This window comes from Phocoena sinus, chromosome 20 (genome assembly GCF_008692025.1).
Source record: "Phocoena sinus isolate mPhoSin1 chromosome 20, mPhoSin1.pri, whole genome shotgun sequence".
Taxonomy (NCBI): domain Eukaryota; kingdom Metazoa; phylum Chordata; class Mammalia; order Artiodactyla; family Phocoenidae; genus Phocoena; species Phocoena sinus.
This window is the reverse complement of record NC_045782.1, coordinates 6844245-6866423: the sequence shown is the minus strand read 5'-3', so window position 1 is coordinate 6866423 and position 22179 is coordinate 6844245. Positions and strand designations below refer to the sequence as shown.

General features: G+C 49.4%; 2 protein-coding genes across 3 annotated transcripts in view; both read right to left on the bottom strand.

Annotated features, from left to right (window-relative positions):
• The window catches only part of GAS7 (growth arrest specific 7), a 200873-nt gene extending 196796 nt beyond the window's left edge, over positions 1 to 4077 (bottom strand). The window contains exon 1 of one of the 2 annotated variants that reach the window (XM_032615161.1): positions 3442 to 4077. In XM_032615161.1, coding sequence (XP_032471052.1) covers positions 3442 to 3624 — 183 coding nt within the window. In that variant the 5' untranslated portion in view covers positions 3625 to 4077. The remainder of the gene's footprint in view (positions 1 to 3441) is intronic. The other variant, XM_032615162.1, reaches the window with a different exon arrangement.
• Positions 3642 to 22179, bottom strand: part of LOC116745481 (myosin-13-like) — a 124709-nt gene continuing 106171 nt past the window's right edge. The window contains 3 exon segments of the mRNA XM_032616231.1: positions 3642 to 4155; positions 4400 to 4541; positions 4626 to 4633. Coding sequence (XP_032472122.1) covers positions 3642 to 4155; positions 4400 to 4541; positions 4626 to 4633 — 664 coding nt within the window.

Sequence of the window (22179 nt, the reverse complement as noted above, 5' to 3'; positions counted from 1 at the left end):
TGCAGCCAGATCGTGGATTCTGAGAACAGCACCTCCGTCAAGGACAGCTCTGTTGCGTAGGCATTCCAATCTTATCACCCTCCAGAATTATTTCCCAAAAGCTCTGGTGGGTTTTGCAGATGCCTTACAGCATCTTCCAAAGCCCTCATTTCTTCCCTTCATTCGAGGGAAGAGCATCACCTCAGCTCCTCCTAGACCACGTCTCTCTCAGATCCTTGACCTCTTCATGGCTGAACAGACCCTCAAGAAAGATGTTCCTGGCGGCTTTTATCTAAGGGCCTTGATAACTCCTGGGCAGCTGTGGGTCTTATCTGTTAGGCCTCCTCCCTTCTCTGGGAGGAGCTGGCTCCCCTTCACCTGGCACCCTCTGGAAGGCTGCCCCACTCACTGAATAGCAGGATCCTTGTGGCCAGTCCTTGCCCACCAGGGCTCCCCCCAGCTCTGCTTGGCCGAGGTTTTCCTGGAGGCCGCCCTCTGTAAGCCAAGTATGCTCTGCCCTGTCCCCCCATTTCCTTGGGGTCTTGACCAAAGTGATTTCCCCAGGAACCAGGACCAGAACCTCCAGCAAACTGGCCTCTCCGCAGGGGCAGGCCACCAGGGTGGATCTTTGGGCCCTCTCAGTTAGCTCGCAACTCCCCGCCACGGGGTATGCTTCCTGCAAACCAGGGCCTCTCAGTTCCCCTTTTTTCACATGAACAAGGAGGAAATCCTTGGGGCGTGTGCATTTTGCACACACTGCCCTCAATCTTTAGCACACTCTTGCCAAGATGGGGTTTCCTGACATCACTCTTTCCGCCAGAGAGCAAACGGTGCACTGGGGTGGGGGTTATGCTGGCAGTGCCATCCTCAGCTGTACACCCACCGTCCCACTCCTGCCGCAGGAGTCTGGTGTAGCCCCTCCTGTCTGTACTTGTATCTGCGACAGCTCCCCTGGCCTTCTGAACTCCATGCCCCCAGCAAGCTCAGTGCCAGGCGCCCACTAGCAGAGGCTTCCCAGCTCTAGTAAGTGGGCCCTCCTCTGGCCTCCTGGCTTCTGCACTAACACCTGGCTGGCACTCCTCCAGTGCCATATGCTGGCCAGCCCACCGCCGGCAACCCCCTCAGGAGTTCTGCATTCTCCCCTAACCCAGCCTGTCTCTGGGGAGTCACCCCATTCCAAGGGACCCTACCTGCATCTCCTCCATCCCTCCCCAGCCTCAGCCTTGAGGTCCAGCCTCTCAGGGAAGAGGTTCCCACAGACAAAAGGGCCTGATCTATGATCCTCCCTGTGGAAGATGCGTCTGCTTTGGCTCTGAAAAGAGTCGCGGGGCTCAGGCCCACTCCTGTCTCCACCTGTGGGAAAACCAGCGGGCTCTGAGTGAAATCAAACTCCAGGCTTCGCAGGAGAGATGCTCCAGGTAGGAAGGAGCAGCTGCCCTCATTGGAGCCCCAGCATCTCCGCCTCCCTTATGGATGTGGTCACTGGCAGGTGGACCTCGGGAGCTGCACTGGCCCTTTCCCACAGGGATCCAGACCCTTTCTTTACTTGCCTTCTGGTACAGCTGGGCCAAGGATACTGGGTTTAAAAGAGACACAGGCGCAGAGGGTAGCATTCAGCCAGCTGAGCTGCTAACCAGCTACGCAAGCATTACTCCCTGGCCAACTGCCTTCACCTGTCTCACATTCAGTTTGCCTGCCTGTAAAATGGGGACAGTGCCTCCCCCTTCCCAGGGCTGTGTGGGGAATTGGTGACACTGTATGGACCATGCCTGGTGCCTAATAGGTGCTTAACAAACGTAAGCCCCTCTAGGGGTACTACTCACACAGATGGGTACTTGTCTGAAAGCACCTTAGGCAACACACATGCCACGAACTGTGACTGACACACCCACAGCTGTCCTAGCTGATCATTCTGCTTGTGCCCTGGGTGGTCTGATTCACCCTCCCTTTCCCCCTGGGAAGAAAAAGCAAAGGCACTTCACTCTTGCTAACACAGCCGACAAACCCACCAGTCTCACCCCCACCCAACACACAGCTGGCTGAGTCCAGCCAGGGACACTCCTCACCAGACATCCAACAGCCAAATTTCCACATCAGTGTTTCCTGGAAAAGCGTGGCCACCAGAGGACTCTACGACAGGAGTCTCTGCCAGGGCTGCTGGGCTAGAAACAAGGAGGCTCCGGGTCTTCGTAAGAAGCAATTCACTTGCTTTCTTCCACACCTGAATCTCAGGAAGGGAACTACGAAAGCTGAGGAACACCTGAACCTCTCCTAGGCACTGACAGCCCAGGAAGGCTCCTTCCAGCCTCAACTCGGTCAAATGCTACTAATCCACGTAGGAGGGATTTTGTTCTCTGGACCTGAAAGAAACATCACGTACCTCTAAGAGGCCAGGCTCTATTTTGATAAGGTTTCCACAGGATACTTCTCAGGCAAACTCACCCATAACCGTTTCACCTCTATCTAGCTTGCTTTCTGTCTTTTTTGAGTTGCACTGAGCATTTTCAGTCAAAATTTGCTACTTTGTTCTTTGTGAAGTAGGTGGGGGGGAGGGTAAATTATTAATCTGTTTAGTCTCTATGATTTGGACAGTTTTGCCAGAATACTTCCGTCTACTCACAGCCTTCACAACAATCTTGGGGTCGGGCAGCCCTTCACTAAAGGAGACACCCTGTAAAAGCCCACCCCACACGCCACCAAAGGACTTGGGGAACTTAGAATCCCACTCAGGCTATGACCATGAGCTTGGCGATGAGAGGACATGGAGGCCTCCCAACTGTCACCCAGACGATAAACAGCCAGCTTGGCTCAGCAGGTCCTGTGAAGCCCGGGGCCAGGCCAGAACACCAGGACAGGCCACTTTTCAGGCTCTGAACCCTGGCCGCGGAGAGCTGGGCCAGGGGACGGGGCGCTGGCCGGGGGCTGCAGCACCCCTGGATCAAGCCTGCTGACGGGGCTCGGGCTGGTGGCTAGCCAGGCTCAGCTGACCAGTAAGTGGGCGGCCCGGAGGCGGCCAGGCAGCTGACCCGCCGCAGGACGACCGTCCACGGGTCGTCAGGCTCGGGGCTCCGGGGCCCAAGCGGTGCCACTTTCCCCAGCCCCATCCTCCGTGCGTCTTCCCTGGACCGCCGGAAGCCGCAACCCTTCTGCGGCCCCGGCCACCGCCGGAACGCGCCCGCCAGCTCCCGAACTCACGCTGGCAACAAGTTCTCGCTTCCTCAGGGCGGCCTCGATGTACTCGGGAGGCCCGGCACGGGGAGCGCGCGGAGGGCGAGCCCCGCGCTGCCCACGCCCGGAGAGGCGCCCGCCGCCTCCGCCACCCCCAGGAGCGCGCGGCTCTGGGTCGGGCGCGCATCGGCGGCCCACGGGGCGCCCCTCGGGCAGGGGCGGCTCCGGCCTCCCGGGCGCAGGCAACAGGTATGCGAGCGCGCCGGTCTCCCAGCCCCGGCCCTCGCCCCTTACCTCCAGCAACTGCACGTAGCTCGCCGGGAACCAGCCGCGGAGCCCGTCCTCCTTCTCGCCTTCCCACCAGCCGCCGTCCGGGACCTGCAGCAGCGTGATGAGCTCGCCCGCGGCGAAGCGCAGCCCCTGGCCGTGCCGCTCCCCGGAGAAGGGGTACAGGGTCCGGCAGCGGGCGCCGGACATGGCCTTGGCGCCCGGGCTCACAGCGCAGCCTGCATCCCTGCCGAGCCCCGCAGTCTGGGCAGCGGTTCCGCGGGGTCCCAGGCGCCCGGTGCTCCGGGCTCCCGCGCTCTGGGCGCGCGCCGTCTCGGGGGTGCGCGGGGGTCCCCGGCTAGGCGGGGGACGCGCGCCCCGCGCAGGGAAGCTGAGACTTGCTGGCTTCGGAGCGAGCGGCAACGCCCCCGGGCCGGGCGGCTCGCGGCTCCCAGCTCGGGCCGGGGGGGGCGGGGCTCAGGGGGAGGAGACCCAGGCGCCGCGGGCTCCGGAGACAACTTCCCGGGGACGCGGAACGCGGGCGGCCGCCGCGAGGGCCGGCCAGAGCCGGGGCGGCCCTGGCGCGCGGAAATGCGCAGCTCCCCGCGGAGGTGGGACCTGGAGCATCCCCCTCGGCCCCGCTCCGCGGCGAGGGAGTGGCGGCGGACGTGGAGAAGGGGCTGGCGGCCGGGTAGCCTGCCGGGGGCTCTCTCGGCGCGAGGGGGCGGGACTGGGCGGGGGCTGGACCGGGGCGGCCACGCCCTCTGAGGGCCGGGCGCTCCTTAGCCGAGCGGGCGGGTCACTGGGGAGGGGTCTCCCGGCTCACACCCGCACCACCGAAAGCCGCGGGGATAGAAACGCCCCTCTCTACGCGTTTTGTAGGCCTCGTGGCCGGTGGTGGGCGGGCGCCTCCTCTGGGGTGCCTGTGAGGGAATGTGTTTGTGGCCGTCACTAGGGGTTGAACCTGGGGTTGAACTTGACTCACCGGAAACTGGACAATGGGTGAGAGACAGATTTGAAGCCGGGCGCCTGAGCCGGGAAGCCAGGTGGCAGCGGGTTACACCGGAGGGACCGAGCGGCGAGGCGACGGAGTCGGAATCCGAGTTGGTAGAATTGGAAGGCGATCACTACGGATAAAAGGAGAAGAGGGGAAGGTGAGAGGAGCAGGCCCCGTCGCTTGTGCGTGCAAAGGGGAGGCTGGCCCAGGGTACCAGCTCTCCTGAAATCGAGATGGGCCAGGCTGAGGAGTCTACACTCGTTCACTCAGTCAACAGACATTAGTGGGAGGCTGCCACGTTCCACGCAATGTGCCAGGTACCTACAAAATTCATTAGGGACAAGCTCCTGCTCTGCTGGTACCAGTGGACCTGGGTGCTGAAGGAAGCTGACCTTGAACTGATGGCCTAGGAGTAAAAGAAAGCTTTCTTTGTTCGCCTACTCTATAGGAAAACTTAAATTCCATTTCCTACACTGTAAACAGCCGAACCCTTTAATCTCTCTGTATACTCCTAGTTGCCTGCCCTTACATCCTGCTCAGTAACCTTCCATGGCTCCCTATTACCTTTTACATTAAACTTAGACTTCTCAGCCTGTGCATTTCAGGCCCTCCACGATACCTCCCCCACCCTCATCTCTCACTGTGCTTCCGTAGATACCCTTTACAAAACCAGCCCAGCTGGGCTACGAGAGCCTTAAGATCTCTTTCCACACTTTGAATCAGTGGTTCTCATTAGAGTCACCTGAGTAATGTTAAATGCTCATGCCCAGGCCCACCCTAGCTTTGAGAATCACTGTTGAACCAAATTCTGCCTTTAAGCCATCTGCCCTAACAGCCTCAGCCTGGCCTCTGGCCATGGGCAAGGTGACAAATGAAGATTGTTTATCATATTCCATCAATTGCAAATTCACAAACCCTTGCTTGTCTACAATCATGGGGAAACAAACTCTTGACCACGGTCACCACTAAGAGTCCCTTAAAGCAGAGCTGCAAAATTTGATACAGAAAACAGTCACTAAAAGTAACTGACCTGGGCTTCCCTGGTGGTGCAGTGGTTAAGAATCCGCCTGCCAATGCAGGGGACACGGGTTCAAGCCCTAGTCTGGGAAGATTCCACATGCCACGGAGCAACTAAGCCCATGCGCCACAACTACTGAGCCTGCACTCTGGAGCCCGCAGTCCACAACTACTGAGCCTGCGTGCCGCAACTACTGAAGCCCGCACGCCTAGAGCCCGTGCTCCGCAACAAGAGAAGCCACCTCAATGAGAAACCCTCGCACCACAACGGAAGCTGGAGAAAGCCCACGCACAGCAACGAAGACCCAATGCAACCAAAAATAAATAAAATTAAATTAAAAATTAATTTTTTAAAAAAGTAACTGACCTAATCAAAGTCTTAAACGGGACTAAAATGCCCTATATCAGGGGCATTTGTGCAGGCTGACCTGAGGTTTCATATCTGATGATATGGCCCAGTTCAAGTCAGGATGGCTGGTCCAGAGCCTTCCTGCAATCCAGACTCCTCTGGGGTACCTGTAAACAACCTGTGATCCAGTCTGGACTTGTGAAATTTCAGCTGACACAGCATGCCATACACTTCAGTTCCAAATGACCGGCCCCAAACAGTCCTGCAGCACCAAAATTGATCATGGCTGTCAACTCCTTCAGTTCTCTCATTTTATTCCTGTAGTCCTATGAGCTGGTGTAGAAAAACTACAAGTACTACTTTTCTACTTTTTCCAAGTAGAAAAACTGGACTCAGAGGGCATGACTTGCCCACCATTATATGGCTGGTCAACAGCAGAGATCAGACCTGGCTTATTGTACATGGAGCACTGCTTCCTCTGGTCCACTCTGCCGGAGTCAGAAAATGCACTGTGGCTCATCCACAAATAGCATCTTAAAGGACTCTCTGGTGATACCCAATGTCACTCTCAATACAAGTAAGACGGCACTAGCAGTCAGTGGAACTCCTGTCCCTGATCTCAGATAAATCCCCTGACACCTCTGGGTCTATTTCCCCATCTGTGATTGGAGACTGAATCCAACAGCTGGACTATAGGACTTGAGGTGGTTAAACGTATAGGCTCTGGACTCCCTGTATCCAAAGTTCAGTTCTGCCATTTTCTAGCTGTGTGCCCTTGGGCAATGTACTTAACCTCTTTGAGCCTCGTTTTCCTCATCATTAGAAGATGATAGTAGTATTTCTATCATAGAGTTATTAAGAGGATTGAATGAGTAAAAATGTAAACTGTTTAGAGCAATGGCTGGCACTCAGGTACTCAAATATTAGCAGTCATTATCATCTACCTAGCCCAATGGTCCTGGTTAGTTACTATCCAACACTTCTTTTTGAACTAAGATTTCCAGGGCAATAATAGAAGTGGAAACCCTTACATCTTCGGAATGCCAAAAATTTTAAAGGAACACACTCTGGGTTTCTGTTTTCTCAAAAGATCTTGAAGGAAAGATGAGTTTCTCCCTTATCTATTTTCCTCCTTGCCTTCCTCCCCCACCCAAATCTTCTGTTATTATCTTGAACTTGTATTTAACTCTCTAATTATTTAACTTCTTTGATAACTAAGTCTTACATTACTGATTAGATGCTTAGTAACTCAGGGGAAGGATAACATGTTTGTTTTCAGTTTCCATCTATCCCTCCTAAAGCCTAACATTGCAAAAAGTAGGCATTCAGTACTTCCTCAATTCGTTTTGCGCAGATAGTTTGGACCTTTTTGCAGATTCAGATTTTCCATATTGCCAAGTTACTCTATAAACACATGTGTTAGAACATCTGGATTAGACTGTAAACTCCCAAGATCAGGCTTTGCTCCCTTTTTCTTAGCTTTCTCTCCACACTGTGCACTTGATATCTATGTGCTGGTGGACGTTTCTTTTCTACTTGAGACAGTCTCATATGCCCTTGCACCAGCAGCCTATGGATGGCAGAGAAGTACAAGGATTTCAATTTCTTAAAAAATTAAACAGAAATTTACCGTATGACCCAGCAATAGTCCTAGGTATCTACGTAAGAGAAATGAAGACAAATAACCACACAAAAACTCGCAGTGAGTATCCACAGCAGCACGATTTCTAAGAGCCAAACAGTGGAAATAATCCAAATGCCCATCAACTGATGAACAGAGATGTGGTATACCCATACAATGGACTACTCACTCAGCCACAAAAAGGAATGGAGTACTGATACAGGATGCATCGCAAAGACGTCCACCATGCCAAGTGAAAGAAGCCAGTATTGTGTGATTGCATTTATATAAAATGTCCAGAAAGGGCAAATCTATAGAGACAGTAAAGAGATTAGCAGTTGCCTGAGGATGGAAGTGGGAATAGGGAGTAAGCAAAGGGACAGGAAGTTTCTTTCTGGGGTGATGACAATGTTCTAAAATTGGGCTGTGGTAATGGTTCTGCACAGTTCCAGAAATCATTGAAGTGTACACTTAAAACAAGTAAATTTTTTGGTATGTAAATTATACTTCAGTAAAGCTGCTAACATAAACCAAAAAATAAACAAAAATATGCAAAGGCCTCATTCATTCAACAAGGATGCCCTGGGACTTCCCTCGTGGTCCAGTGGGTAGGACTCCGTGCTCCCAATGCAGGGGACCCGGCTTCGATCCCTGGTCGGGGAACTAGATCCCACATGCATGCCGCAGCTAAGAAGTCTGCATGCCACAGCTAAGACCCGGAGCAGCCAAAATAAATAATAAATAAATATTTTAAAAATTAAAAAAAAAAAAAGGATGCTCTTCCATACCCATGGGCCAGTTTATTCAGCAATGACGTGAAGAGCTATTAAGGCTGTGCTATCACATGGAGAGTGTGTTGGGCCTGGGATAGAGAGACAAGTATGGAGCATATATAAAGAGTTCCTATCAATCAAGAAGAAAAAGATGGATGATGCAATAGAGGAAAGGGAAAAGACTTGAACAGGCATTTCATGAAAGAAGACGTCCAAATGTCCAATAACATTAAAAGGTGCTCAACTTCATCAATCATCAAAAAAAAGCAAATCAAAATCAAAAGGAAGTAACAATATACACTCACCAGGTGGTAAACATAAAAACAAAATAGAAAATACCAGGTATTATGAGGCTCTGAGGCACATGGGGTGCCCATGCACCGCTGAGAGGAGCCCGTTGGAAAACGCGATATTTAGCCCAGCTGCAGGGAGCATCCTTTATGACTCATCCATTCCCCTCCTAGGTATAGAGCCAACTGAGAGCTGTGGTCATATGTTCATGGAAAGACATATACAACGTGCATAGCAGCACTATTCATAAGAGTCCCAAACTGAAAACAGCCCAGTGTCCATCTACAGTAGCGTGGGTAAAATGATGACGTAGTTATACAATGGAAAACTTTACACTTCGAGAATGAACAAACTATTGCTACAGGTAAGTGAACCCCACAGATGTAATGTTGGCCAAAAAACCCACTAAAGAGTACATATAGCATGATTCCATTTATATGAAATTCCGAGAAGTCAGGAGAGTCGTTATTTGAGGGAAGGGTATCGAGGGCGGGGATCTGGGATCCTGGTAATAATCTACTTTTTGATCTGGGTGTGAGTTACACAGGGCTATTCTCCAGGCTGTATACTTACCTGTGCCCTTTTCTGTATGGATGCTATGCTTCAGTACAGTTTGTTAAAGAAAATAATATAGTCCCTGACCTCAAAGAACATATAGTATCTTGATTCTAGAGCGATGTTCTTCAAACTTTACTGACTGTGCACCTCTATCAGTAAAACTCCCAAATATTTGTATTTCTATTATTTATAAATTAAATACATGAACCATTAAACTAATGTATCTTATAATACACAAGATTAAAATTTTTAAAGTTATGTTAGGGGCTTCCCTTCCCTGGTGGCGTAGTGGTTGAGAGTCCGCCTGCCGACGCAGGGGACACGGGTTCGGGCCCCTGTCCGGGAAGATCCCACATGCCACGGAGTGGCTGGGCCCATGAGCCACGGCCGCTGAGCCTGTGCGTCCGGAGGCTGTGCTCCGCAACGGGAGAGGCCACAACAGTGAGAGGCCCGCGTTCCACAAAAAAAGAAAAAAGTTATATTAAAATATATATTATACACAATTAGAGATTCTAACGCTGTCTTCCTGCATTGTAGTGGATGTTTTGTGCATTTCTTGGGAATCGGTGATCTTGAGAATCAGCTTTAAGAAGACACTGGGAAGGAAAAGAAAGTTAGTGTACTGAAAATAAGCATTTTGAAATCATGACTTTGGAAAAAAATTAATGGGTCCAGTTCTCTTGGAGTCTGGGAAAAAGCTGGCATTGGGCCTACAAGGAAGAGAAAGCATTCAGAGCTCCATCTATCCTCGCCCCACTTCTCCCATGTGGAGTCTGAGCCAGAGGTGCAGCCAGAGATTCTGAAACTTCAGTGTGTATAAGAATCACCAAGGGGACTTCCCTGGTGGTCCAGTGGGTAAGACTCTGCACTCCCAATGCAGGGGGCCCGGTTTTGATCCCTGGTCAGGGAACTAAGATCTCGCATGCCGCAAGGAAAGATCCCACAAAAAAGAAAGAAAGAAAGAAAGAGAGAGAGAGAGCGAGAGAGAGAGAGAGAGAGAGAGATGGAGAGAGAAAGGAAGGAAGGAAGAAGAATCATGGAGGAGCATGTTAAAAGTGATGCCTATTCCTGGAGATTCTGATTTACTGAGTCTATGATAGGACCCAGAAATCTGTGTTTTTTAATAAAGCCTCTGTATTATTCTACCGGAGTCCTTACATCGTACTTTGAGAAACACCATCCTTAACACTAAGGTTGCCAGACATTTTCAGGTAGTCTTTGTACCACTGGAGAACGTTATAATTTATAAGTCGGAAGCGTTTGCATTTGCATCCTATTTGGCCAGACACCACCAATTAAAAAGATGTCGAGGGAAGCATAAGCGGAGCCAGAGGCAGGCAGAAAATGGAAGGCAGAGACGTCATAGATAAACGAGGAGAGGAAGCCATTGTGGGGAATGGGAGAGACGGAGGCTATAGAATAAGAGAAAAGGGATGGGATAGAAGCGAGAAGGGGAGGGGGAGAGAGACCAGGGAGGGAGGACGGAGGAGAAAAGACAGCCCTGCTTTCCCTCACTCCATCCACCACCCACATGCACCCACCCACCAGGCTCTGAAGGCAGAGCAGACTCTGGCCAGACCCCGCTTCCCTGGTGAAATTCATTTGCAAAAGAAGCATGAAGAGAAGAAAAGAGAAAGGGGAGGAGAGAGGAAAAGAAAGGCCACAGAGAAATCGTAAGTTGTGGGACCAAAAATAACATTTAGAAATAGAAGAAGTCCATCTTTATATCGGTCCTTGGCAGGTGGGTGGTAAAGGAGTGTCTGCCCCATTCCCACAGGACCCTGGCGGCAGCTGGAAGTAAGGAAGTGATATTCCCCTTTGGGAGTAAATAACAACAAAATATGCACGGAGGAGCCCAGCAGAGAGAGGCAAAGCCACATTAAAGAGACAGCAAGCCTCCAGGGCCAAGACCCACCTCTAACGCGATGGCGGCTATTAACATATGTGAAGCCTGGAAAAATCCACCCAACGTGGGCTGGGCTCTCTGGAAGCTTAGAAAAGAAATTTGAGAGGTTTCTGAGAACTGCTGCCCCTCCTGGTCTCTGCTGCCTTTGAAGTACACAGACACACACACACACACACACACACACACACACACACACACACACACACACACACACACGATAGGCTTTTGATTACCATCCAGCCTGCTTCTCTTACCCCAAAGATAAGCTAGACCCTAATTCCTTTTCCCTAGCAGCGTGGCTGAGGCTGGGGTTTTCATTTGGAGGTGCTGCCGCTCTTATCAAGGTGTGAAAATAGTTCTCCAAAGTCGCTTAGGCGGACACAAATCCCTGGGGAATCTTGAGCTTTGAAAAAATGCACCTCGCTGCTGGTTGTTGGTTTCCTCGTGGGAAAGGGGGCTGGCCTGGGAAAACTGTCAGGAATAGCACGTTTCTGGCTCAGAACAAAACCCCACCACGAGTCTCCATTCTTTTGAAGACTAAAAATAAATTCGGAATTAATCACAACAGAAAAGGAACAGTCTCTTCAATGACTATAATTATTAGGCTCATCCGAGTCCCAACTTTTTTGCTTACTAATTACATGGCTGGGACAAGTGACTTCACCTCCCAGAAACTCCATTTCCTCATCTGCAGACGGCGGGAGTGGGAAATGGGGTGGGTGGTGATACCTGTTTTGGAAAATCATGGGAAGGATTGGCTCACAGGAGGCCATCTGGTGAATGTTTTCGGTCAAGAGTCCATCTCTAGCAAGTGTGCCCTGGGCTGGGTTCAGACTGGAAGAGACTTTACCCAAATTTGGGATTTCAGAAGGCAGAGGGTGGTATGTGGAAACTTCTAGGCTTGGTGTCGTAAGCAGGTGGAATTCATACTTATTTACTCTCTAGACTAATAAAAATTCCTTCCAGAACAACCTTGGGGAGGAAACAGAACACGGGTTTACATTCCTCCTGACTTCCCCAGCAGGATTTCCCAGTCAGGCAAATGCTCTCCTGTGGTCACCTGGAGGTCAGAGCCTGAGAAGCGTGAACTACTCTGTGAGGACCCTGGGTGCAGCCTGGAGATGGGGCAGGACTCAAGCTGCTTCCCGAGAACCTTGTAGCAAACTGCCCTTCAGACCTGCTCATACCAGCATCTTGAGTGACAGCTAAGAAATGAAAGGGTGCATGACAGGGGTCCTCTCTGGGTATTCAAAGTGATAAGAATGGTACAGGAATATCCAGATACTTCAGGAATCCAGAATTCAACAAGAACTGAGCAAAATGGAATTTTGAACAAACAAGGCAAGAAATGCATGTACCGTGTTAATTGTAGAAGGCGGGCTGCTTCAGCGGGGGTGGGGGTGGGGTGTCATTATTCTAGTCTCTCCTTTTTTATAAGTTTGAAACGTTCCATAATAAAAAAGGAGGTACAGTCCCCGAGCCTCTTCCATATACCTAACTCTTAGGAAAGTCCTTCAGAATCTCAGTGAGAGCGTATTCACACTGTTTCCAAACAATTCTAACAAACTAATTTTCCTTCGCTAGCTTTTCAGTCCATACTATATGGGACAAGTATCTTGACAGCGGGAGGAAGTGCCAGGTGACAGTTGACACTGGCGGGGAGAGGGATCTGGGAGAATCACTAAAAAAGGCTCAAGAAAATAAAAAGTGCCTTAGCCCAGAGGTGTTTCTAAGATGTTGGTGATGGATGTTCATTAACACACAGGGCAGCACAGGGGTGGGGGGGCAGAACCGAGTAAGCAGATCCTGAACTAAGCTTGAAAAGCAAGTGATGGGGATGGTAGCCCAGGCTCTGCTCTTCTAGCCAGAGCCTCAGTTTCCTCATCTGTGTCTGCCTTATCCTGCAGGAAAAAAGGCGTCTGCCTTATCCTACAGTCCCGTCGGAAAAACCAAAGTAGGAAATGCATTGAAAGGTGGCTGCTGAGCTATAAAACGTTCTCCAATATGAAGTTTTGTGAGAGTGACAATGACCCTGAGCCCTTCCATTCCCAAAGTCAAGGCGCTGTGTACTACTTTCCGGAATGATCTTTACCTTAGCCCATTTCGGCTGCGACAACGGAATACCCTAGACTGGGTGGCTTATAATCAGAAATGTATTTCTCACAGTGCTGGAGGCCAAGGTCCAAGATCAAGGCGTCAGCAGATGCAGTGTCTGGTGAGGGACCCGCTTCTTTGTTCATAGACGGCTGTCTTCTCGCTGTGTCCTCACAGGGCAGAAGGGACAAGGCACCTCTGTGGGGTCTTTCTGGTAAGTGCACTAATCCCATTCAGGAGGGCTCCATCCTCATGACCTACTCACCTCCCAAAGGCCCCACCTCCTAACACCATCACACTAGGGGTAGGTTTCAACATATGAATTTTGGGAGGGCACATTCAATCTATGGCAACCTTCATCCACAGTGCTTAAACTGTCTCAAGTTATTTCAAGCGTTTGTGAGTAAAAGGGACAGGGTTTTTCTTTAAACTGAAGTATAGGTGATTTACAGTGTTTCAGGTGATTCAAATTTTCAGATTCTTTTCCGTTATAGGTTATTAGAAGATATCGAATATAGTTCCCTGTGCGATACGGTAAATCTTTGTTGTTTATGTTTTATATAGTAGTGTGTATCTGGGTTTTTTTTTCTGCGGTACGCGGACCTCTCACTGTTGCGGCCTCTCCCGTTGCGGAGCACAGGCTCCGGACGTGCAGGCTCAGCGGCCGTGGCTCACGGGCCCAGCCGCTCCGCGGCACGTGGGATCTTCCCGGACCGCACGAACCCGCGTCCCCTGCATCGGCAGTCAGACTCTCAACCACTGCGCCACCAGGGAAGCTCCAGTAGTGTGTATCTGTTAATCCCATGTTCCTGATTATTCCTTCCCTCTCCCCTTTCCCCTTTGGTAACCATAAGTTTGTTTTCTATGTCTGAGAGTCTGTTTCTGTTTTGTAAATAAGTTCACTGGTATTATTGTTTTAGATTCCACAGATAAGTGATATCATATGGTACTTGTCTTTTTCTGTTTAACTTACTTCACTTAGTAGGATAATCTCTAGGTCCATCCATGTTGCTGCAAAATGGCAATATTTCATTCTTTGTGTGGCTGAGTAGTATTCCGTTGCATATGTATACCACATCCTCTTATCCATTCATCCGTTGATGAATGGTTGCTTCCATGTCTTGGCTACTGTCAATAGCGCTGCCGTGAATATTGTGGTGTATGTATCTTTTCAAATTAGAGTTTTTGTCTTTTCCGAGTATACACCCAGGAGTGGGATTGCTGGATCATATGGTAAAACTCTTTTTAGTTTTTTTGAGGAACGTCCACACTGTTTTCCATAGTAGCTACACCAATTTACATTCCCACCAACAGTGTAGGAGGGTTTGAAAAAAGGGACAGTTTTGATTCCAAGCCTCTGGAAGCAGTTGTCTCCTAGTGAGTTGGTATTAGATTGAACTCCACAGAAACAACAATGCCAGATCATCTTTGGTCTAAACAAATAGCAATCTTAACTTCACAGTTGCAGTGCCACATCCCCCAGCCAGACCTACCCCCAAGAGGCCATGTGAGGCCCACAGAAATCTCCAATCCATCCCGTTCCTCCCACATTCCTTGTTGACCCTCCACTCTACAAAGTTTTGCCTGATGTTATGCTGGATTCATGATATGAAACGCCAACAGTTCTCTGGAATCACTGGGAACTTGTGACAAATTCCAATACGTGGGATTAACTATGGAGACTTTCATCATTGAGGTCTGGGGTGTGTGCATTGCTTAAGCTCCCTGGTGGTTCTCATGCACAGACCTGGCTGAGACCCTGGGCTTAGTGCAAGGCTTCCCACCCTTTGCTGTATATTAGATTCACCTGGAGATCTAAAATATCCTGAAGGCCAGGCTGCACTCCATACCCTTTAAGTCAGTATCTGGGAACCGGGCATCAGCATTTTGTAAAGATCTCCAGGGGATGCCAATGGACGGCTAAGTTTGGGAACCACTGGCACAGTGAATGATGGGATTTGCTGACCTTTATTTGCAGATGCAGGAGTCACCTGCATCCCAGCACTGACCATATCGTCAGGGAGTGAAGACAGCGCAGGGAGGACAGAGACCTGGCTAGGTGGGGCTCCGGTTAGGGCCTGGGTCAAGCTTACCTGTTCACCTAGTGCCGCACTCGCTGGCTTTCTCACCTGGCTCTATGCCTCTTGAGATGGGATACCCGCCAAGCCTTGCTGCCTCAACCCCTTCTATTTCCCGGGCAGCTCGCCTTCTGATGCCCACAGTGACAGACACATTTGGGAGCTGCTTCCCCTGCCTGGGAGTGCAGCCCAGGACCCGCCAGGGAGCGTGTTGCCATGGCAATCATGGCATACTGCTCCCTAGCCCCTTCTGCCACTGTAAAAGCCCTGTGAAAAATTAGAATTCACGGGGCTTTTCAGGCTGCCTGGACTTCTCCACAGGAAGGGGATGTGGGAGATTTTTGCCCTCTGTGCTTTGGGAAGATGGGGCAATGAGGGAAGGGACAGCAGCCTCAAAACAAAACCCCAGGTTTCCTGGTCTCTTGGGATATATGAAGACATCTACTTTCTTACAGCAACCGTAACCGCTGCCAGGATGTTTGTCAAGAGGAAAACAAGTGGGGATGTAGGAAGCAGAAAGAGCCATTTCTTCAGGTGGAGGAGGAGGGCAGAGATGGATGGAGGGCGAGGAGGGGAGGGCATGGGGGCTGCATCGAAGGGGGATCTGTAGAGAGAAAACCGCAGCTGAAGGAAGAGGATGAGACTGAAGGGCTGCATGGAGCAGTGGTGGGTAACCTGGTGAAGAAACCAGGGAATTTAGCCAGGAAGAAGAGATGGATTGGAGAAGAGAAGACTGATAAAGAAGTGTGCACTAGTTACCTATTGTTCTGGACCAGTTCCTGCAAAACGTAGCATCTTAAAACAATGATAGGGGCTTCCCTGGTGGCGCAGTGGTTGGGAGTCCGCCTGCCGATGCAGGGGATGCGGGTTTGTGCCCCGGTCCGGGAAGATCCCACATGCCGCGGAGCGGCTGGGCCCGTGAGCCATGACCGCTGAGCCTGCGCGTCTGGAGCCTGTGCTCCACAACGGGAGAGGCCACAACAGTGAGAGGCCCGCGTACCACAAAAAAAATCCAAAAAAACCCCCAAAACAATGATAAATATCTATTACCTCACAGTTTCTGTGGGTCAGGAATTCGGAAGCAGCTGAGCTGGGTGCTTCTAGCTTGGGGTCGCTCATGAGGTTGCAGTCAAGATACTAGCAGGGGAAATTCCCTGGCGGTCCAGTGGTTAAGACTTGGGCTTTCACTGCCGTGGACCTAAGTTCAATCCCTGGTCGGGGAGCTAAGATCCCACAAGCTGTGTGGTGTGGCAAAAAAAAAAAAAAAAAAAAAAAGCTGCTAGCAGGGGCTGCATCAGGTGAAGGCCTGACTGAGGCTGGAGGACTAACTTCCAAAATGACTCCCTCATGTGGTTGATGAGCGGGTGGTGGCCATTGGTAGGAGGCCTCCGTCTCAACACATAGAGCCTCTCCAAAGGGCTGCTTGAGTGTCTTTATGACGTGGCAGCTGGCTTCCCCCAGAGAGAGTGATCCAAGAGCCAGTAAGAGAGAGCCACAGTAATATTTGTAATCTCGCTTCAGAACTTATTCATCTTATTTCTACACTATCTTATTGGTTACACAGCCCTACGTGGGGCTGGGAGGGATTATACAAGGGCGTGAATACCAGCAGGGGAGCCTCACCGGAGGCCCTCTTGGAGGCTGGCTACAACAAGGAGGAAATCCTTTCTGAGTCATGGGACTATGGAGTATATTGTACAACTTAATCCCTGCACAAGGACACCAGGCATATGGGACAAGTGGGGAATGCAATCCAGGCTGAACCCTGGTAGGCTGGCCATGCCCCAGCCTGAGCAGGCAGGTATGCCTTTTTGCAGTGTGCCTCTCTAGGAGAGGTACATGCACTATTCCTACAAAGGTATAGCTTGTGCCTCAGTCCCAATTTATCAGGACACTTTTAATTGTAAATAACAGAAAATCCAACAACAACAACAACAACAAAAGAAGAATGTATGGTATTGATTTCTATAAATGAAGGATGCAGGGATATGAAGCTTCAGGCACAGCTGGATCCAGGGTCTCAAACAGTGTCCTGACCTCTCTGTATCTTAACTCTGCTTTCTTTTGATTTGATGTAACTCTGTCAACTTTATTCTCATCGTGGCAGCCAGCATCTCCAGTCTTACTGACTCTCAGGTTCAGCCTAGGTATGGAGATTCTCCAAGTATTTGAAATAAAACTCCTGACCCTGACTCTCTTTGACCCCTCCCTTGAACATTCGCTGGGGGCAAGGAGATGGGACTCGCTGGTTGGCTTAATCTGTAATATATGGCCAGCCCTAGAAACTAAGGAGGCTGGCTCAGCTCCATCCAGCAATTTCAAAGAAGTCTTCCCAAGAGGAGGTGCTGGATGCTGGTGCCAGAAAAAGGAGGGATAATGCCAGGAAGGGAAAAATCATAGTGGTCTTCCATAGCTCCAAGGCAGTATTTGACTGAATCAGGAAGGAGAGTGTTCCTCCTGGAGGCTTGCGGTGATGCCGATGATCAGAAGATGGTCCAGATTAGTGCTGAGATATGGCCGTAAGGGAGGAAACATGTGACTGCTCCCTTAGGTGAGGTCAGAGGCCTTGGCTTCCCTTAGGCTTGGCTGGTGGAACCCTGGATGATAGGCTTGTGATCTAAACTACAGACCTTTTAGAATTAAAAAGGAGAAGTTTATTTTCAGATGACTTTTCCCAACAGTAATGTATAAACGAAAAGAGAGAATCTATCCACTTATCAGCTTTTCCATCAAACACATTTGAATTGCTTCCTCCTCGCCATGACAACTTGGATGAAACAATGCTTTAAAAAAACTGGGGAAATATAGGTGCAAATCCAGGACTGGCCCGGTTTAGAATTTAACTGTCAGTACCCACTGCTTCTCCATCCATATCTACTCCCAGGAATGAGCTAGATTAGCCTGACTCTCTTTTTGGAGTTGGAGACCTCCCCAGATACGCCCATTTGGGCAGTTCCAACTTTGGTGATGAAATTTTCCTGCTCTGTCTGTTCCCCTGCTTGAGTCATGGGAAACTTCCATAATCAACATATTCTTCTCCAGTTGGGGACCTTATCGATTCTACCATCTCACCATCCCTCAGCGTTAAAAATCCTTGCCCCTTCCCTTGCGCAGCAATTCCTGGTTCACTACGTATCCCTCTATCCCGAGGCAGAGAAGAGAGAGAAACACATGGAGACCGGCAATTCCGGTTCGAGCTGGAGAAACAAGATTCCTGGTAGCTAGATGCTGCCATCAGATCCAGCCTCCTGCTGGCACACTCTATGGCTCTCTCCTTTAAGGGTCCTTATCTATATGTTAGTAACTCTACCAAGGATGATTTAAGATTCTGCTAAATTCTGCATTTTAAAACCTGACTCTGCGAAAATTTGCTGGAGAAATGGCTTCTATTTTTAAAGGGGCTGATTCTTTCTTTTTTCTGATTATTTTCAAGGGAAATTTGAATTTAACGGAGCAGTTTTGAAAGCCCAGCTGCACCGTGATTCCTCCCTAAGCTGTGCAGAACTGGGTCAGTGTTTCATAAGTGAGAGGCACTTCTACTGGTGGTCTGGTGATTTAACAGATAATTGTAGGGGGCATGGGATGAGCATTTAAAATGATGTTAAACTGAAATTTCTATGAGTATCAAACTTAGGATTTCATGAAATTTTTTTCTAGCATGAGGTGAAAGTAGAAAGCTATATTATTAGCTCAGAATTTATTTGAAGACAAATGTTAGTAAACAATTACACTATCGGTGTGCAGACTTGGCAACAGTCATGCAGGTGACTCTATTAATTTCCCATGGCTGCTGTAACAAACTACTACAAGCTCGGTGGCTTACAAGAACATACATTTTTTTCTCTCCCAGTAGTGGAGGCCAGAAGTTTGAAATCAGTCTCACTGGCCTGGTCCAGTTTCACGGCCTCCAAAGGCTGTAGGGGAGAATCTGTTCCTTGCCTCTCCCACCGTCTCTGGTGGCTGTGGATATTCCCTGGCTCTTGGCCACATCACTCCAATCTCTGCCTCTCTGGTCACATTGCCTCTTCCTCTTCTGTGTGTAGCAAATTCTCCCTCCGCCCCTCCTTTTATAAGGATGCATGTGATGGCATTTAGGGCCCACCTGGATAATCCAGGATAATCTCCCCATCTCAAGATCCTGAATTTAGGATAAACAAGAAGGTCCTGCTGTATAGCACAGGGAACTAGATTCAATATCCTATAATAAAACATAATGGAAAAGAATATATGTATACGTATAACTGAATCACTTTACTGTACACCAGAAACTAACACAACATTGTAAATCAACTCTACTTCAATTAAAAAAAAATCTTGAATTTAATCACATCTACAAAGTCTTCTTTTGGGAATTCCCTGGCCATCCAGTGGTTAGGATTCAGTGCTTTCACTGCGGGGACTTGACCCCTGGTCAGGGAATGAGGATCTCACAAGCCACGAGGCTCAGCCAAACAAAAAAACAAAAAACAAAAAGTCTTCTTTTTTTTTTCCCCCCCAAACAAGGCAACATATTCACAAGCACCAGGGGTCAGGGTGTGGATATCTTTGGGGGGAAGGGGGCTATTATTAAGCCTATCACAGTGGCACAGGAATTTGGAACAGAGCAAGTTAAGAAATGAGGCTTCCTGCCTGCAGAATTCATACACCCACCTGCGGGTCTGCACCTACGGCAATGGATGTTGCCCTCTGTTCCCATCTCCCTCTCACTAAGGACACTGGAGGAGAGGGAAGGAGGGGAAGGACAGTCTCCAGGCTCCTGTTGCCTTTGGAAAAGAGACACTTGTGGGGGCAACCCTGGACCCATTCATTCCCCACAGCCTGGGATTCTTGGACAGATTCCCTGGTGCACACCTCGGCAACAGCTACCCTGGAAAATATGACTTTAAAATTTCCCAAGTTCCAATGGGTGTTGTTTCGCTCCATACAGATCCCTACCTTGGGGCCCCCTCTCAGGCTTGCGCTGTATTTATTTATATTGCTTTGGAAATGTTAATCAACACAGTAATTATTCTTGGTTTTCCTTATGCGTTCCATTTATTAACAGGAACTGATACTATTCATGGTTTCACAAGGAAGCATGAGCTCTAGAAGCAGGCTAACGGGCTTGACTTGTGAAATTAACGAAGACATCTTATTGCGTAATCAGTAAATTCGACACGGATGATGGCATTTCAGGGAAAGGTGTGGGCACAGCTTCTCGCGGGATCTGATTAGTGCGTTCACAGCGAGAGCTTGCTCTTGGGAGCCTTTCTGGAAGGAGGGTTTATCAACTGAACTCCCGTAATTCAGCAAGTTGAGTGAAAGTGTGCAAGCGAGGCAAGTGGGAGGGACAGTCTCTGTCTCCATCAGCTTTGATCCCATCCCGCCTGCTCCCCACTCCCAGGCCCCCGCCGCCCTCCGGCCATCTGCATCTGCGCGGGCCTGTAACTGCTCTGACTCCAGTGACACCAGCAAGTGACATCTCCTTTGGCCAAGCAGACAAGAGCTGACCAGAGGATCCAGGGAGCTCTGGGGCAGAGGCCTGACGGTCTGCAGCTGGTGAGAAGGAAGCCAGACCAGTGTTAGGCATTAGCTCTTCCTCAGAGCAAAGACTGAGAACCTTGCCAGGGAAGAAGCTTGTTCTAAACCCCCCAAAGGTGAGAGGGCTGAAGATGACCTTTCTTTTTTTTCTTTTTCTGGCAGTGCCCCACGGCTTATGGGATCTCAGTTCCCCGACCAGGGATTGAACCCTGGCCATGGCAGCGAAAGCCCGGAATCCTTACCACTAGGCCACCAGGGAACTCCCCTGATGACGTTTCTTTGACCTTGACCTTCTTGAGGCTTACCAGGTGAGTGAGAGATGGTGGCGCCGGACATCCTGCGTTTTCCTGCTCAGCTCCTGGGGCTCCCAGCAATCCTGATTCAAATTCCAGGGTGGGGTCTTTTCCCTACACAGGGTCCTTTTAAATGAAAGATGTGCTGTTCAGGAAGATAGGAGGGCCCTGAGGGCTTTGCTTAAACACAGAGCAGACCTCCTCAGGCAAAGAGGATGAAATGGTACAGAGGCTGGGGTCCTAGCTTACAGGGAGACAAAGTTCTGATCCCAGATGGTTAGAGACACGTGGGGAGGGACATCTTGCTGGATTTATTCACAGGACCTTTCACTAGGGACCAATAGTTAGAAGCAATAAAGATAGGCCTCAAACAATAAAATTTTAAAAAAGAAGCTTGAACATTATATACATATTTACATATAATAAATGGGGATTGATCTCATTATAAATCATGCAGGAAGCATATAGAATTTTTTTTTTTACCTGAAGTAGAGTTGATTTACACTGTTGTGTTAATTTCTTCTGCACATCAAATTGATTCAGCTATACATATATACGCTACCTCTTTTTTTTTTTTTTTGGCCTAGCCACATGTGGGATCTCTGTTCCCTGACCAGGGATCGAACCCATGCCCCCTGCATTGGAAGTGTGTTGTCTTAACCACTGGACCGCCAGGGAAGTCCCTATACATTCTTTTTCATATTCTTTTCCACTATGGTTTATCACAGGACATTGAATATAGTTCCTTGTGCTATACAGTAGGACTTCGTTGTTTATTCATTCTATATATAGTAGTTTGCATCTGCTAATCCCAGACTCCCAATCCATCCCTCCCCCATGCACTCCCCCTTGGCAACCGCAATCTGTTCCCTATGTTTGTGAGTCTGTTTCAGTTCCATAGATAGGTTTATTTGTGTAATATTTTAGATTCCACATATACGTGATATCATATGGTATTTGTCTTTCTCTTTCTGACTTACTTCACTTAGCACGATAATTTCTAAGTCTATCCATGTTGCTGCAAATGGCATGATTTCATTCTTTTTTATGGCTGAGTAGTATTCCATCGTATGTCTGTACCACATCTTCTTTATCCAGTCATCTGTCGATGGGCATTTAGGTTGCTTCCATGTCTTGGCCGTTGTGAATAGTGCTGCTATGAACATAGGGGTGCATGTATCTTTTTGAATCATAGTTTTGTCCAGATATATGCCCAGGAGTGGGATTGCTGGATCATATGGTAACTCTATTTTTAGTTTTTTAAGGAA